Raw genomic sequence first — 16,843 nt, 5'->3', positions numbered from 1 at the left:
TGTGTAACTCCGTGTCCGTGTGTGTGTGTGTGTGTAACTCCGTGTCCGTGTGTGTGTGTAACTCCGTGTCCGTGTCCGTGTGTGTAACTCCGTGTCCGTGTGTGTAACTCCGTGTCCGTGTGTGTAACTCCGTGTCCGTGTGTGTAACTCCGTGTCCGTGTGTGTAACTCCGTGTCCGTGTCCGTGTGTGTGTGTGTAACTCCGTGTCCGTGTGTGTGTGTAACTCCGTGTCCGTGTGTGTGTTTAACTCCGTGTCCGTGTGTGTGTAACTCCGTGTCCGTGTGTGTGTGTAACTCCGTGTCCGTGTGTGTGTGTGTGTGTAACTCCGTGTCCGTGTGTGTGTGTGTGTGTAACTCCGTGTCCGTGTGTGTGTGTAACTCCGTGTCCGTGTGTGTGTGTAACTCCGTGTCCGTGTGTGTGTGTGTGACTCCGTGTCCGTGTGTGTGTGTGTGTGTGTGTAACTCCGTGTCCGTGTGTGTGTGTAACTCCGTGTCCGTGTGTGTGTGTGTGTGTAACTCCGTGTCCGTGTGTGTGTGTAACTCCGTGTCCGTGTGTGTGTGTGGGTGTAACTCCGTGTCCGTGTGTGTGTAACTCCGTGTCCGTGTGTGTGTGTAACTCCGTGTCCGTGTGTGTGTAACTCCGTGTCCGTGTGTGTGTAACTCCGTGTCCGTGTGTGTGTAACTCCGTGTCCGTGTGTGTGTAACTCCGTGTCCGTGTGTGAGTGTGTGTACGTGTGTGTGTGTAACTCCGTGTTCGTGTGTGTACGTGTGTGTGTGTGTGTAACTCCGTGTCCGTGTGTGTACGTGTGTGTGTAACTCCGTGTCCGTGTGTGTGTAACGCCGTGTCTGTGTGTGTGTAACTCCGTGTCCGTGTGTGTGTAACTCCGTGTCCGTGTGTAACTCCGTGTCCGTGTGTGTAACTCCGTGTCCGTGTGTGTGTAACTCCGTGTCCGTGTGTGTGTAACTCCGTGTCCGTGTGTGAGTGTGTGTACGTGTGTGTGTAACTCCGTGTCCGTGTGTGAGTGTGTACGTGTGTGTGTAACTCCGTGTCCGTGTGTGTGTAACTCCGTGTCCGTGTGTGAGTGTGTGTCCGTGTGTGTGTAACTCCGTGTTCGTGTGTGTACGTGTGTGTGTGTGTAACTCCGTGTCCGTGTGTGTGTAACGCCGTGTCTGTGTGTGTGTAACTCCGTGTCCGTGTGTGTGTAACTCCGTGTCCGTGTGTGTGTAACTCCGTGTCCGTGTGTGTGTAACTCCGTGTCCGTGTGTGTGTAACTCCGTGTCCGTGTGTGTGTAACTCCGTGTCCGTGTGTGAGTGTGTGTGTAATTCCGTGTCCGTGTGTGTGTAACTCCGTGTCCGTGTGTGTGTAACTCCGTGTCCGTGTGTGTGTAACTCCGTGTCCGTGTGTGTGTAACTCCGTGTCCGTGTGTGTGTAACTCCGTGTCCGTGGTATAAACCTGGACGTGTCGAGGCGGGTTCACCATCCCCCATCTAATCACGGAATGTAACATCAACGCGCTCGACTGAAATCCCACATTTTCTCCTCAAACGCGACTTACAATGATAAACTCACTCAGGACACATCGAATGTCGCGTGTTCCGGCTCCAAGAGCCAGGGACAAACAAAGCTCTTCCTTCTCCTTCACTCGTTCCTCTGCATGACTCTTCTCATGTGTTCTTTTTTTTTTCACAACGGCTTCCTCAGGATTTAAAAATGTTCTTCCGGGTTAAGGGCTTCGCGATCGGAAATATTCCCGGTGAAACAATAGAATTCCTTTAAAAGATGATAATTTCAGGTAATATCGAGCGTTGCTATTGGTTTAAGACGTGTGGTGAGGCCGTGTCGGGTTATATTGCGCTTCATTCTTAAGAATGATTTTGTGCTTGAGAACGAGATTTCAAAAAACAAGGACAAATGTGTCCAAGAGCCGCGGCAAAAAGGCAACAACAACAACAACAACAACAACTTCCGATATTTCGTCACGTGCCTTGATGGAGCCAATAGCGAGACCAGTCATGGAGGCTCCTCGTTCATGACGAGAAAATAGTGTATTTACGAAATTGCAACACATTCAATGGAATAATCTTTAAATAGTAACGTGAACTTTTCGAAACTTTAAAGCAAATGTCCGAATATATTTAAAAGTTCATGATAGACGCTCTCAAAAGGCACCGTCAATGTGAGGATGTGTACAAGTGCTCAGTTTTTGAGGAGATCCGGATCCTGTATATGAAAGTCGAGTCCTAAAGGTTTTGGAGGAGGAGGAAGAGGAGGAAGAGGAGGAGGAGGAGGAGGAGGAGGAGAAGAAGGAGGAGAAGGAGAAGGAGAAGGAGAAGGAGAAGGAGAAGGAGAAGGAGAAGGAGAAGGAGGACTCCTTCAGCGTTCGCTCCGCGAGACGCGGATAAAAAAATTCATCGCATTGTGAGGAGGTTGTTTAGTGACGTCGGCGATTTGTGCGGCCATCTTGGAGTACAGGAGGAAGTTCATCCCCAGACCGGGATGAATTTGTACCAATTACACCAAGATCCAGGAGCGAGATGAACTTTCCAACCATTTTATAATCCGGATTTAATCAATTATCTTATCTTTACTGAAATATTTTACATCCTCGAAGATGTGAAGGCATGGAAATGTTTGGATGTTTACAAACCAGTGCACGTCAGACTGGATAAGACTGGATGAGCCTTATATAGTGTGAAAGAAAAAAAAAATGTGTGCTACCTCTGAAAAACACACACCTTATTTAATACACATAATTCAATATTGAGAACTAGAAGGACACTCGGTGGAGCGCACACCTCCACCACGTCATGCCTGATCCACAAGAACATGTCGGGCCCAATACATTTTTTAAATATCATGCTGTACAGGACTATATCGATTTTGGAGCAATCTCTCGATGGTGAAGAATCACTTTGAAATGAAACAATTCTCGTATTCAGATCCAGATTTGGATCTTCACCAAAATCGAATCAATTCATCCTTGCGACACACTTAACGTGCCCACCAAGTTTCGTCCGAATGCGTGACAACATTTTGAGATATCATGCTACATATTACATTTTAGTTTAGCCCTATCTGTCAATGGTGAAGAATCACTTAAAAAACTTATCAGAACCGGTCAGTTCGTTCTTGTCACCCACCGAACCTGTCCACAAAATTTCATCCGGATCCGTCCACAACTTTTTATGATATCCTGCACACAAACAGACAAAAGAAGAAGATGTGCAGAGCACGACACTTGCAAAATGCATAAAACAAATTTGACCTCAAAAATAATTGGTGGTTGAATCAAATGATAACCAAATTTTCAAATCCTCTTCAAATTTCAAGTCAATCGGATGAGAATTGAAGATTTTAGAAATCTCAACGAAGTTGTTGACCTTTGACCTACGTTGACCTTTTGACCTCAAAAAGAATAGGCTTCTTCCTTATGACAAACTCTACCATGTGGTGAAGATTCGTGAAGATCGGTTTAATATTGTGACTTGTAAGGGACAAACACACAAACACACACAATAACAAAATCGACGAACCAATCTACTTGAAAAATCTTCGATTTTGCAAGTAACAAACAAACAAACAAACAGACAGAAACGGTTGAAAACATAACCTCCTTCACCTTCAGTGGCGGAGGTTATCTTACTATAATTCACCGTCTGTCCGTCTGTCTGTTCCCAGGTACCGCAAAAATGGCTGAACCGATCGCAACCATTTTTTGGGTGTGTAGTCCTGGGACCCCTTGGAGTAAAATAGGCATAAATATAACATGACCCCCTTGACGGCTCCCGTAGGGAGCGGGTGCTTCTAGTTAATACAAATTTGCTGTTTCTCGGCCGACTGTGAGAACATCATTCCGAATCCCTCTTGCACGCCCCTCATAACCCGAAGTCAAGGCTCCATATCAAAATCTTCATTTTGCTGATTGTCGGCAGTCTGATATGAAAAGCAATCGGCATGAACGACTGACTACCCACAACAAAATACAGCGCAAAAATTTAAATTTGACCTCCTACTCGAACAAATGTAACCACGATGCAGTCTCACTGAACTGAAACTAAATACAATGCTCATTGCCATTCACAACACACAGAGCACGGCGTACCTATGGTGGTTGGCACTCCATGTTGGGCAAAGGGGATTCCGGTCATGCGTGTAATTCAGAACGAGAATTTACCTGCCTGTTTTTTTTATTAAGTACCCAAACGATGCAAATCAAAGTGACCAGACACAAGCTTTATTACGTACAGCATACCCAAATCGTTGGTGCAGTGAGCAGCCGAAAGAATGTACGTGTCTGCTGCAGGTACAGGGTGATCAATATGTGTGCCATCCCTCGGATGGACGTTAAACTGGACGTCCCGTCGCACACTCGCCTCCAAGCTGTCTAGCCTAGGTTCGAATCCCGACCCAACGATAAAGTGTCAGCCCGGTGTTTCACAGGCGGGGTGATTAATCAATGGTGTGCGTCCCTCCGATCTGTTTGCCATGCTATAACTTGAGAATGGATTCACGAATTTCAATGAAACCAATGACGGTGGATTCGAGAACTACCAGGAAGGATTGTGACGCAAAAAGAAAAAGAAAAAAAAAGGAAGGTTCATGTGTGGGTACATGGGCACACGTGGTGAAACTGCAAATACCAACTTGCAATGCTGGTTATGCCCACACGGAGGGCAGGATCTCCCAGGAATCATTCTTTTTTTTTTTTCTTGCCCTATAGATTATATATTGGTGTTCCCATCAGCGAAGTGACGGGTCTTATATGCTAGTGCAGGAGAAAAGAGGAACACAGGATTATTGGTATTTAGCAGTTAGCCTTGATGTTGGTGTTTATCAAGGAGAGAGTTAATCTAAGAACACGTGCATCCTGAAGAAGGAAGATGGGGAGGGTCAGAGGGAGCCAGACCAGAGGTGGTGAAAAAAAACATAGGCCACAGACCTGTCTACAATGCGAGACCAATAGACCTTGTGCTTTGGCCCTCAATGCAGGATATTCCAATAATTTTGAGATTTAGATTCTACAGAATCCACGAGACAGATGTGATGCTGGGGTGCCAACCCATAGGAGAGAGCAGTACTCCACCGAGCTATAGACACGGGCTTTGTCCACTGCGAGTCGCTCCGATTTCTAAATGATAAAGAGTATCTTTCAAGAAAATTGAAGTAACACATAGAGCACAAGAATCACAGAGATAAAGAAAGTGTCTGTTGTTTATTTCATCAGTTCAGAACACAGCAACTGGATTAGCTTAAAACCTCAAATTAAACATGCAAAAGGTTGTTATAAAATGAAACCAGATCCTCATTCCAGTTTAAAAAAAAACAAAAAAAAACAGTTTTACGACTGCCAGCACCTATATTAGTGATCTTTTTGTGCAAAGTTTGTTATTTTTGAACTCCTCAGTCCACGAAAGCAAATCTAGGTTTCTCAATCACCGACTTCCAGTCTCACTATACCACGTGCTCCGTTTAAGAAAATGAGATGGAAAAAATCTGGCTGAGCCACGATATACAAGAGACGTGCGTAAAAGCCATGCCCGGGTTTATGCATCATCAAAGAAAAAGGAAAAAAAAAATGGACAAATTCAGTTATTCGCAAATATTTACAACAACCTCGAGTTCATGGCATGCATCTACAAACTTACCTGCAGTTTATTTAAAAACACCCTTGGAACAAAATGTGCAGTTATGGCAAAAAGTTCGTCTTGAACTCCCAGGTATCTCAGCTTCAACCGATGGAGCAGGAGGAAAGGACCAGATCAGTAGGACGACAACAACACAGCACACGTCATGAAGACATGACTCCATAATGACGATCGATGAGAACGGCAGACATCACGCCGGTTTAAAGGGATTTGTACAGAAACCAGTCAAAAATGTTGGAGTCGCTGAATGGCTCGGACCTTGACGTTACGCATTCAGCGGGCTTTTCAATTCGACAAAGGTACCACGATTGATACGGATCCACACACAAAATGAAATGGTATAAAGCTCCACTGGCCACTCGCGTTGACTCGGCTCCAGGTTTTCCCACCCACCGTACAACCAAGCCTTGTTTTGAATGTTATCGTAGTTATTTTGGAAGCATTGTGATTCAACAGCTTATACCCAGCTCATGTGGGATATCCAAATGATAATGCTGACATCGTATTCCCCCCAAAGAGGTTTGGACAAATTGCTAACTGGAAGCAAAACTCCGCACACTTTTGTGACGCAGCTCAACTGTCTGGCAAGATGGTACAGAGGTAGTGCTTGGGACTGGTGCTTTTGTCGGATTGGTGCTTTGCAGACGGGGTGATGCGTCAAAGTACGCGGGCCCCGGGTGCCCTGTCTGCTAGCGTTGGCTGGTGGAGGTTAACAATGCAAAAGTCTTTCGATGAAGAGTAACCAAGTATTGCTGGCACCCTGAGCAAATTCAAAATCCCTGCACTAATGTGCAGGGGAACTGCAGCAGCGGCACGGCCGTGTTTCGCAAACAATACTATCGGCCAGAATTGAATCTCGGTCCAATATGCGTTCGCCGACAGTGGCAGCGTAACTTGTTATCGGATACGAAGCATCCGCTTGCAAGATGGGTCAAACTATTTATTGCCAAGGCTTTTCAGGTCATGAACAGGAAGGGCAAGGGGGAGGTGAACCCGGCAACGAGCGGGGCAAGTCACCGTGAAAGCATGGCTCCATCGTGACAGTACGATAGATTTTGCAGGATGCGAAAAGAAGCTGGGATGGAGGATGGAACATCGAGCTCAGCATAAGGGCCAATGGTGTTTGAAGGGGATACTTGTGCAAGGGAGGCTTTTAGAATCAGGGGACAACGAGGGATCAAAGATGCGAGCAGGTTAAAGTGCTGGAGTGCGTCGGGATTATGCCACGCCGTCGTGGAGCTGTGGGCTTGCTGTGCACTCGCTGCTGTTGCACGACACGTGGTGCCTCATTGCAGTGGCATACTGTGATACAGACAGATATTCCTTCATAAAGCATGCATGTCAAATTCACAGTCAACTCAATAGGTACACGTCAATCAGTCAGCCATCATGCACAAAACAATCCAAACGTATTATACCGATGATACGTTTCCACAGTTGGGTGGCAAAGCAGTGATCATTATCATAGGTAGGGGTTTGTGGGCGGCACACTTCCATTGGTAGAATTTTGGCGTCCGCGCCAAGTTGCTCCGAGGGCATCAAGACGATTTTAAAAAGACTCGCCTCAAACGTACACCCGGACCAAATGAGAGGGGCAGACTGCCCCCTGCGTAAAGGTCATTAGTGAGCTAGATGGGTTTCAGTTCATAATCCCACAGCAACTTAATGAGACAATGTCGGCTCCATAAGTTTCGAATTAAAACTCTTCATCCTGCTGCCTTTGGCTGTATTTTTTATTTTTTTTTTTAAACCTAAACATCTGGGACCTCACTATTAATTCCACCGTTGCACCCAATTGATATTTGATGCGAGGACCTACAAACATCTCGTGGTAATCAGGATGTAACCACCTTTGTTTTTCCTCGGCACGACCACCAACGCTGGTGCAAGCGGAGAACGTGCACAATGTTTCTCCAGATAACACGTTTGAAAATGGGAAGTTTGTTCGTTTGTTTTTCCGTGAGGCTCGACTATCATTCCGAGTCATAATTTTTCTGCAAAAAATTACGAAGCAAATCAGGAAGTGAATCATAATGAGGACTCGAGTGACCAAAAGTTGGTGTTCGTGTTGTGAAAGGCGATTAAAATCCTGCCGTAATCGGTGATCAAAACGACAAGTGAACAAGTGAGGGTTAATGCAGAAGAGGCCGGTTGTCAGCGACTCGTTTTGGCCTCGCATCTCCTCTTACTCCTTTGGCCTGTTCATCACATTATTCTGTCAAGTGGTTTGTGCAGCTGTAGTATTAGAGAGGGAGGGCACCATTGGCTTGACTCGTTGTTCCATTTTCATCCTGCTTGCTGGAGCTAGCTCGACAGGGTCAATACATTTATTACATATGCAAGTATGCCAAAATTGCTGACACGACATATGCTCGCTCCCCCCTGGATACCATTTTGCTTCTCCCACACACACACACCTCCCCCCCTCCTCCCCCTCCTCTCCAGCCTCCCACCTGTTTCCCTTCATTCCAAAGTCCTTCGTTTTTATCACTCCACTATCATAATTCCTTTTCTATACTCCAACTTTCTCATTTAAAACCCCTCACACTAACTCCCCCAAACCATGCATAAACAAACAAACAAACAAACAAACAAACAAATAATACTTCTCCTTGGTAATTACATGCTAAGGGTTGATAAGAAATTATTCACTAAGGGGAGGAAGATAGCAAAAGAAAAACAAAAAGAGTTTTATCAGGTTGAATTGTTCGGAAGTAGGACTTACAGATGGTGGGGGGGACTGTTGGCGGAGAAGAGGGGCGTCTTCGTAAATGGGGTTGGTGGTGAATGGTCCAGTTTGACTTCTGCAAGGAACGACAGCAGTGAGAAAGTCCCCCAAGTGAAGCCAGGGCTTACCACGGTATCAGATACTTTGAGAATTACAGTGACTCGCCATCATTCCAGGTCTACGCGACATAATGCTACCAGTGTGGCAGTCGCCCTGGGAGCATAAGGGGCCCAAATTGCTTTACATGTGTTGGCTTGGTGGTACTGCTGTGGCCGGAGCAGCGTGTGCCAGGGGAGGGAGGCTCGTCTCGCTGCCGTAGCTGTAAAGACTGGCAAAATGAAGCCGACCGAGGTGGCCCGCCGTGCTGTGCCGGTATGACCGTGGGCTGAACGGATCGTCTTCCTGCTCATCTTCCTCAATACTAGTATCTCTAGAAATCAAACCACAAAAGAAAAAACACAACCTCAGTACTATGGACATAAAAATACATAATCCAACAACAACAAAAAACTGAACACATCACCACCACACCTGGTTCGAAGATGCTGGCAAGTGGATGGCAGAAGGCAAGTGATGAGGGTAAAGCAGAAAATTGCTGTGATGGAAAAGCCAGAGACCCAAAGAAATCCGAGAAGGCCATCTTGGCACAGACCGAGTAGTACTTCTCGGTAATCCTGCCGCACGGTCAAATGATGGTGGAAATGTGAGCATAGCGTTTCAATGGTAAGTTTGATTCTTAATAACCTCAATAAGTGACCTCAAATGTTAGCAACTGGCAAACGTTTTACACTGGCTGCATATTTTAACACAGAGTTGTCTTTATCCCAGCGTGTAAAACAATCGCAAGCCAATTAATGGCACCGTTCACAAGCACGTACACCGATCTGCGCATCGTTACACGGTTGGTGGTTGTCTTAATAACAAGATATGATGGTGGTTCAAATTCGACCTGGACTTTTGTTTTAAAAAACTTAACTTGCGTGAAATCTTGACAGGCGATCACCACCGAGCTCGGGCTTTGTTGACCAGAAATTTCGTCAGTCTTCGCTAGTCCACCCTCTACGTGACCGCACTTGCCGCCAGCTTGATTTTCATCGATAAACCAGAAAATGCGATTATCATCATAATCATCATCATCATCATGTACCATGTCCGATGTGGAGCATTGGTGCTGCCAAGGCAGTTACTAAGCTACAATTGTGGTCAGGTCACCGCTCCGACTCAGGAAGTCAAGGAAGAAATTAGTAATTTGGCCAGGTGGCGGTGACAGCTCACCTACTCTTCACAAAGGACTGTGGGGTCATCGACGTCAACCTACGAACGCCAGCAAATGGAATGGCCAGTTGAACATCCATCAAGATTATACGGTTGGCAATCAATACCAATACAGCCAAATGCTCTAAAATTAGTCTTCTTCGACGACCACGATGACTACGACTTACTACTACTACTACTACTACTACTACTACTACTACTACTACTACTACTACTACTACTACTACTACCACCGCCGCAACCACGATTACTTCCACAAATGTTCTTTTTCTTCAGCCCCAGTCTTTCAGGAACCACCTGACCGGTCCCCTGGCGTTCGACTGAAATTGATTTTACCACAAATTTGTCATTTGTTTCGCATGCTGGTGACAACTCAGTGACTCTTCACAAGACGTAGTGGGATCTTTAACGTCCACTAAAAATGAGCGATGGCAGTCGGGCCCTCCGGCTTAACATCCTTGGGATAGACGGTGCTCACAATGACGCCTCGCCCTGCATGTGAAACACCAAGATTCCAGTTTATAGCTGGGTTGAGATTCAAACCCGGGCAAGACTGCTCAAGGCCGAGTGTCCTGCCGTCACCCCTAAAGCTGTCCCTGCTGGCGCTACTCTCGAAACTAGTCGATATACATTATTCCGTCCTTTTTTAATGAAGGTTACCAACAAATTTGAACCATCCTCATCATACGTAAATTTGTACAACCTCCAACGTAAAAAAGCCAATGCTACATCTAAAAATGGACAATCGATGCAACCTGGGGCTCTCGTCAGTACGATGAGGTGTCCAAGTTGCTTTTACAAACAGTTTGTTTTTTAAGCGTTTTATTTATAAATGTGAAAAAGCTCGTTAAGGAACTTCAGTCATCCTGGCATTCGTGGAAGACCCGTTGTTCAATTTTCAGTCTCACGCCCAGGATCAAAAGTCGTTTCCAGGCAGCCATTTTCAACTTGACAAAAAGCTGCAACAATGAATCCGATTAATGCATTCCACACAGTTGTCCCTCGGAGGCTTCGGTGGTCAACTTGGGAATGGGATTCGGGGACCGGTGAAGGGTGTCGGCTCACAAGGGACTTGGGTCTTCTTTCGTTGGAATGTTTTCCATCAGATGAAACAACACTGGTTATTGTCGAGCAAACAACCGGCAAAAACGATTAAAACAACGCTTGCAGCATCCCAAACCACTCAGAACTCTCATCAACCATCCTTACGACAAATTTTGAGGTCAACTACAAATTACCATTACATCTTTCCCTTCACCTCTTTTTAATCTGGTCACCTCACAACCATATTTCCACCCCCCACCCCCAATGTCCTCTTCTCTTCCTTCCACCACCCCACCCTCCAACCCGAGCTATTGCAAACCTCATGTTGAAATGCCCCCCTTTTCCGTACCACCCAAACCTATTTCCCATCCTCATGCTCTCAAGGCTGCGTGGTATTGAAGACTGACCTTGTTTAGGGCTCGGCAGTGCAGCAACGCCACCAGCTGCTGGACAGCCACTTCGGTGTGGTTCACCTCCGTCTGCAACAGTTGTAGCTCAAGCTGCGTGAAGGAAGCACAACAACGATGCAAGCTCATATACATCCTCCCTCGAGATGTCCACAAACAAAAACTGTGAAAGGCTTCATTTTTCATACCCGAGCTGGTTGGTAAAACTTTAAAATTCGACATTAAATGCGCATTAGAAGTCCCACAGACACAACTCAACACAAAATGGTGGTCACACGTCACCAAAATTGAGGATGGCAAAAACAACATCAGACCACGAAAGGTCCGCCATCATTTGCAATGAAAGATAAAGCATTACAGATGTGCGGTTGTGCTGGTTCAAACCAACAAACCGGGAGAAACGACCCCCATTCCGAAAAGGCGACCAAATGTTCCGAATTTGGGAGAAGCGAGTTTGAAATGCTTGAGTGAAGTCGAAAGTGATCAAATTGAGACGTCGTAGCGAGAACGTCACAAATGATGGCTGCAAACCCCCATTGAGTGACAAACAATGCCCTTCATGACACCAGGCCTGCAAATTAAACTGGACAACTGCAGAGCATACCGAGTGCCAACATCACGATGCCTGTGCTGGAGCTGCGGATATTGGAACGACACAAGCAACTTGGTCAATCCACCAAATTCCTTGTGGCATTCCAATATGCTCTCCAGGCAATTATTTTAATGCTCTCCAGACCATTATTGTGCCAAACGGTCTTAAAATTTTCGAAACTCTGACAAACCTTAAAATACGAGTCAAGAGGAGACCATTAGGCCCATCCCAGCCTGCACAATGGTTGCCAACTTCTGGTTGTAACCTCCACCACCAAAAGTGAAGGAGGTTATGTTATCTCCCTTTCTGTCTGTTTGTCTGTGTGTTTGTGTAGAGGATATCTCAAAAAGTTATGGACGGATCCGGATGAAATTTTGTGGACAGGTGCAGGGTGTGTGACAACGACGAACTGAGTTGATATTGGTGAAGATCCGGATCTGGATACGATAATTATTTAATTTTTAAGTGATTCTTCAGCATTGAGAGATAGGGTCAAAAACGATATAGTACCGTGTAGCATGATATTTAAAAAATGTATTGGGCCCGATGTGTTCTCGTGGATCAGGCATTACGTGGCGGAGGTATGCGCTCCATTGAGTGCCCTTCTAGTTTGTCCATGCTCGATCCTTTTTAAATGCTCAGCGTCAAGCAAGGAAGCAGCACGTACCTTTTTTAAAAGCCTTGGGTATGACTCGGCCGGGATTCGAACTACCGACCTCCTATGCTTCGCGTAGACACTCTAACCATTATGCCACCGGATCTGGCAAGCCTTGTAAGATCCAAGCCTTGCACGCAATCTTCCTCATATCTGATGTCTTCGTCCTCACCGCTGAATGTTGTTTCATAGCTGCTTTGCGAAGCAGATAAATTGACTGATCCTTCGTCAGTACTAAACACCTTTTACTCTAGTCACCATGACTAGATCCGAACTTCTCAGTGGGTGACGTCAGAGTAATGGCAGATGCGTCGCTCGAGTCTACAGAATCGGCCATATAGTTTGAGACTTCCAAGACAAAATAGGAAACGAAACTTAAAAAACATTATTTGTGGAAACCCATACCAATAAAAGTATGAGGAACCAAAAGTGTATCCCTCCCCCCCCCCCCCCCGCAGTGTGTCTGTGGGATGTGAAGAGTATGGTGGTGTATTGGGAAAAGGAGGATAATGGTTACTCTAATATCCGGCATGTTCAGCAGCATGAGTTCTGCGATCGTGGACTGCAGATCAGAAACGTCTCGCACACTTGCAGTCACTTTCTGGCTCACACAAAGAGATGGGAGGGAGGGGAGTGAAGGGATAGGTGGAAGGGAGGTTCAACGGAGATAATGGTCATCACGTCAAAAATGGAAGTAACTTTACAATAGGAAAAGAGCAGAAAAAAAAAAGTCTTAATAATTTATTCCGCAGACAGAATTAAAGTAAAAATAGTTTCAAGTGAGAGATCGAGGTCAAAAGGTTGAAACGACTCGGATGCAGACAGGTGCAGAACAGAGTATGTTTTCACTCACCTGCTGGAAAGGGCTACTGGACTGATAATCACAGTGAATGTAGTACTCCAGTTCCTCTGTGGGAAGGGGGTGGCGGTGGGGAGAAGGAGGGGGGATGAGGGCTGAGCGGTCAAGGTTCATGTCATCATGTTGATTAGCATCAGTACTCAAAATTGTGCACACACCATGAACCCCATTCCATCCCACTTCCTAGAGAAGCTCACCACCACTAAGCAGGTGATAGTTCCGTGACATGTTCAGCACAAACTCATCAGACACAAAGCAGAGGTCTCCACCACCCTGCAGGCAGTGGCACGCACAGAACCAATTGTAGGCTGACTGCTGCTCTGATACAACTCAAAAAGATATAGTCATTATTCGTAGTAAATATGCATTTGGCGTGCGATGTGCAATCATGTACACCAGATAATGCGGTGCGCATGGCGGCAGGGGTTGAGGGAGCGAGGACGAAACTCACCACAGATGCCGACACCTGAAAGGCAAGTGCCGTCCAATCAAGAAAGAGCATCAACACCACCAAAAATATGGATCTGCAGGTGAACCAATGGCAAGATTAAATGAGTGCGAGCAAAATCCGGGGATGGGGAAGATCAGGGGCCTCGATAACAAACACATACTGGAGTAACATAACCAATGATCATGGGGTGGTAGTGAGTGGGTCTCCATCTGCTTGGTGCAGTGTGGATGATGATTATATATATATATATATATATATATATATATATATATATATATATATATATATATATATCACTAAAACTCTCATCTTGTATGTATGTATGTATGGATGTATGTTCCCGAAATACAGCCAAAACGGTACACGATAGCGCAAAAATGTCAGTGCAAACTTACTCACCATTCTCCTGTGGTGTGCAGCATCAAGTTTCGTTCAAATCGGGCAAAGAAAAAATTATTAAAAAATCAATTCCCGATTCGGTCAAATACTCTTTGGGAGAATTTGATCAATGCAAACAACCTCAGTGGTATAGTTCGCTGGAGCTATCTTTTTTGTTTTGTTTTGCTTGAAATGATTTATTAAACAAGCTCGAATGAGCTAAGATCCTCGTCCTCTTTATGATGACGTCATAAAAACGAATATGACATCATTGTGATGTATCAGGTTTGCGATAAATTATCTGTGCTAATGCCCTGTTCGATTCCAGCAAACAAAAATTCAAACAGCTTGCCGAGTTTTCGGAGATAATGGTATAGGCGATTTCCATTAGCGGCGATATTATGATGTTAACTTTTTTCTGGGAGGAATTTCCAAAAACGGAGATGGTTACTGCCTGTGTGTGGGCTTTCTGCATATACATGGCAAGTTTCACGAAGATCCAATGAAAACTCTGGGTTGTGAAACAAAAAATGTCAAAAAATAGGAATGATGTCATAAAAATTGATAGATGACGTCATAGTGATGCATCATATGTGCGGTAATTCATCTCTGTTAATGCCCTGTTCGATTCCTGCAAACAGAATTCAAAAAGCTTGCCGAGTTTGAGATAATTTTTTAGGCGATTTCCATTAGCGGAGATATTTTGACGTCATAACTTTTTTTTCTAGGAGGAATTTTCAAAATCGGAGATGGTTACTGTCTGCACAGGGTATTTTTACATATAAACGCCAAGTTTCAGGAAGTTTCGATGAAAACTGGAGGCTGTGAAACAAAAAAGTCCACAAGAAGAAGATGAAGAAAAACAACGTGAGTAAGACTTAGGAGATATCCTCCACGAGGATCTAAAAATCTCAAACATTAAGTACAGACAAAGAACAATTTATTTTTAAGCATAAAATAAACATCACCATTTTGATCTCATACTTCTGTGTTCATTAATAAATAAAATTGCATTTAGAAGATTACGCACAATAATTTCTTCGACTTTCTTTTCTCCGTTTTTATTTTTTTTTTTTTCACGCGGACGCGCAATATCAAGTTCGTTCAAATCGGGAAACGAAAAATCACTTCACGGTTCAGTCAAGTACTCTTCGGGATTATTTGATCATTGAAAACAACCTCAGCGGTATAGTTCGCTGGAGCTATCTCCATTTTTGAAATGATTTTTTTATCAATTACTGTCACAATGGGAACCCAACGGGTTCACGGGTCGTCTCGTATACATATATTAGCGGGGTATGTTTACACATTGAAAGCAATAACGAACCGTACTTCCCCCATTGTCTTGGGTCGCTCACCTGCATTTGTTTTTTTCATTTATTTATTTTCTTTGTTTTTTTCATTTATTTCTATTTTCAATTCTGGATGCTTTCCGACGGTTCTGTGATGTTTTTGCCGGCATATCGGCTTTGATGTCCATTGGCGCGCAAAATTTCAGCTTTCTACGTCACCCAAAAGCTACTGAACTTTCATATTAGTCAGTCAGTCAGTGAGAGTGAGTCAGTTTGAGCTTTATATATACATACATATATATATATATATATATATATATATATATATATATATATATATATATATATATATATATATATATATATATATATACATATATACACTAGTGCAGGCCCGTAGGGGTGGGCCCGTAGGTGCGTGCCAGTATGTGCAGCTTCGTGCCTGCAGTATCAGGTCCTCAGCATCAATTGTGACATCATATCAAACAAAGAAGAAGAATTGTGATGCCTCCTCTCTCTCGCACCCCCTCTCTTCTCCCCTCCCTCCCCCCTCCTCTCTCGCCCCACCTCTCTCGCCCCTCCTCTTCCCCCCTCTCTCCCTCCTCCTCTGTCCCCCCTCCCCTCTTGCCTTTCTCTCTCCCTTCTCTTGCCCCCCTCTCACCCCCCTCTGTCCCCCCCTCCTCTCTCCCTCCCTCTCTTGCCCCCTCTCACCCCCTCTCACCCCTCTCTCTCCCCCCTTTCATTCCCCTCTCTCACCCTTCTCTCGCCCCTCCTCTCACCCTTCTCTTGCCACCCCCTCACCCCCCTCTCACCCCCCTCTCTCCTCCCCTCCTCTCTCTCCCCCCTCCTCTCTCTCACCCCCCTCCTATCTCCCTCTCCTCTCTCGTCCCTCTCTCTGTAAATGTATTCACAAATGTCTACCAAGCACAACGATTAATTCCAACCTTGGGAAAAAACAGCCTTCAAACCCTTGGGAAACAGCTGTTTCCCTCGGGAAAATTCAAACCTTGGGATTAATTAATAATCAAACCTTGGGAGTTTGGCACATACCCAGAGGTATGGCACATACCCAGAGAAAGGCACATACCCAGGTCCCCAGTGTCGATTGTGACATCATACCAAACGAAGAAGAAGAATTGTGACGTCGATCCTTCAAAAAAATAATTAATTAAATAAACATTAATTGTGACGTCATTCGTGACGTCATAGCACCGTGTCCTGTCATTGGTTCACAGATACATGGCCGTAACTTGGGAACCACTCGTCCGATCGATATCAAACCTCGAAAAGGCACATCCGTGGGTCCCCGGCAATATTGCTGGCAAGTTTCAATGAGATCGGACCGGCGGTCGTCGAGAAACGGCGGTCGCAGACAAACAGACAGACACGCACAGAGATTGCTGGAATTATATATATATATATATATATATATATATATATATATATATATATATATATATATATATATATATATATATATATATATTGTTGTGGTTGACGAAATTCGCAAACCACC

General features: G+C 44.9%; 2 protein-coding genes across 3 annotated transcripts in view; both read right to left on the bottom strand.

Moving 5' to 3' along the window:
• MARF1 (meiosis regulator and mRNA stability factor 1) overlaps positions 1-1,721 on the bottom strand; it is a 121,089-nt gene extending 119,368 nt beyond the window's left edge. Inside the window, exon 1 of one of the 2 annotated variants that reach the window (XM_085862548.1) lies at positions 1,557-1,721. The gene's annotated coding sequence lies outside the window, so the exon portion shown is untranslated. The remainder of the gene's footprint in view (positions 1-1,556) is intronic. The other variant, XM_085862550.1, reaches the window with a different exon arrangement.
• Positions 1,722-5,194: 3,473 nt separating this feature from the next.
• LOC147009862 (protein tweety homolog 2-like) overlaps positions 5,195-16,843 on the bottom strand; it is a 29,676-nt gene continuing 18,027 nt past the window's right edge. Inside the window, exons 6-14 of the mRNA XM_085863130.1 lie at positions 13,658-13,730; positions 13,404-13,479; positions 13,201-13,256; positions 12,865-12,948; positions 11,101-11,193; positions 8,906-9,048; positions 8,619-8,804; positions 8,372-8,450; positions 5,195-6,948 (exon numbers count right to left, since the gene is read on the bottom strand). Of these exons, the coding sequence (XP_085719256.1) occupies positions 6,865-6,948; positions 8,372-8,450; positions 8,619-8,804; positions 8,906-9,048; positions 11,101-11,193; positions 12,865-12,948; positions 13,201-13,256; positions 13,404-13,479; positions 13,658-13,730 (874 nt within the window). The 3' untranslated portion in view covers positions 5,195-6,864. The remainder of the gene's footprint in view (positions 6,949-8,371; positions 8,451-8,618; positions 8,805-8,905; positions 9,049-11,100; positions 11,194-12,864; positions 12,949-13,200; positions 13,257-13,403; positions 13,480-13,657; positions 13,731-16,843) is intronic.

This window comes from Eptatretus burgeri, chromosome 17 (assembly GCF_056783735.1).
Source record: "Eptatretus burgeri isolate ZD-2024b chromosome 17, Ebu_testis_v1, whole genome shotgun sequence".
Taxonomy (NCBI): domain Eukaryota; kingdom Metazoa; phylum Chordata; class Myxini; order Myxiniformes; family Myxinidae; genus Eptatretus; species Eptatretus burgeri.
This window is presented reverse-complemented; position numbering and strand designations above follow the sequence as displayed.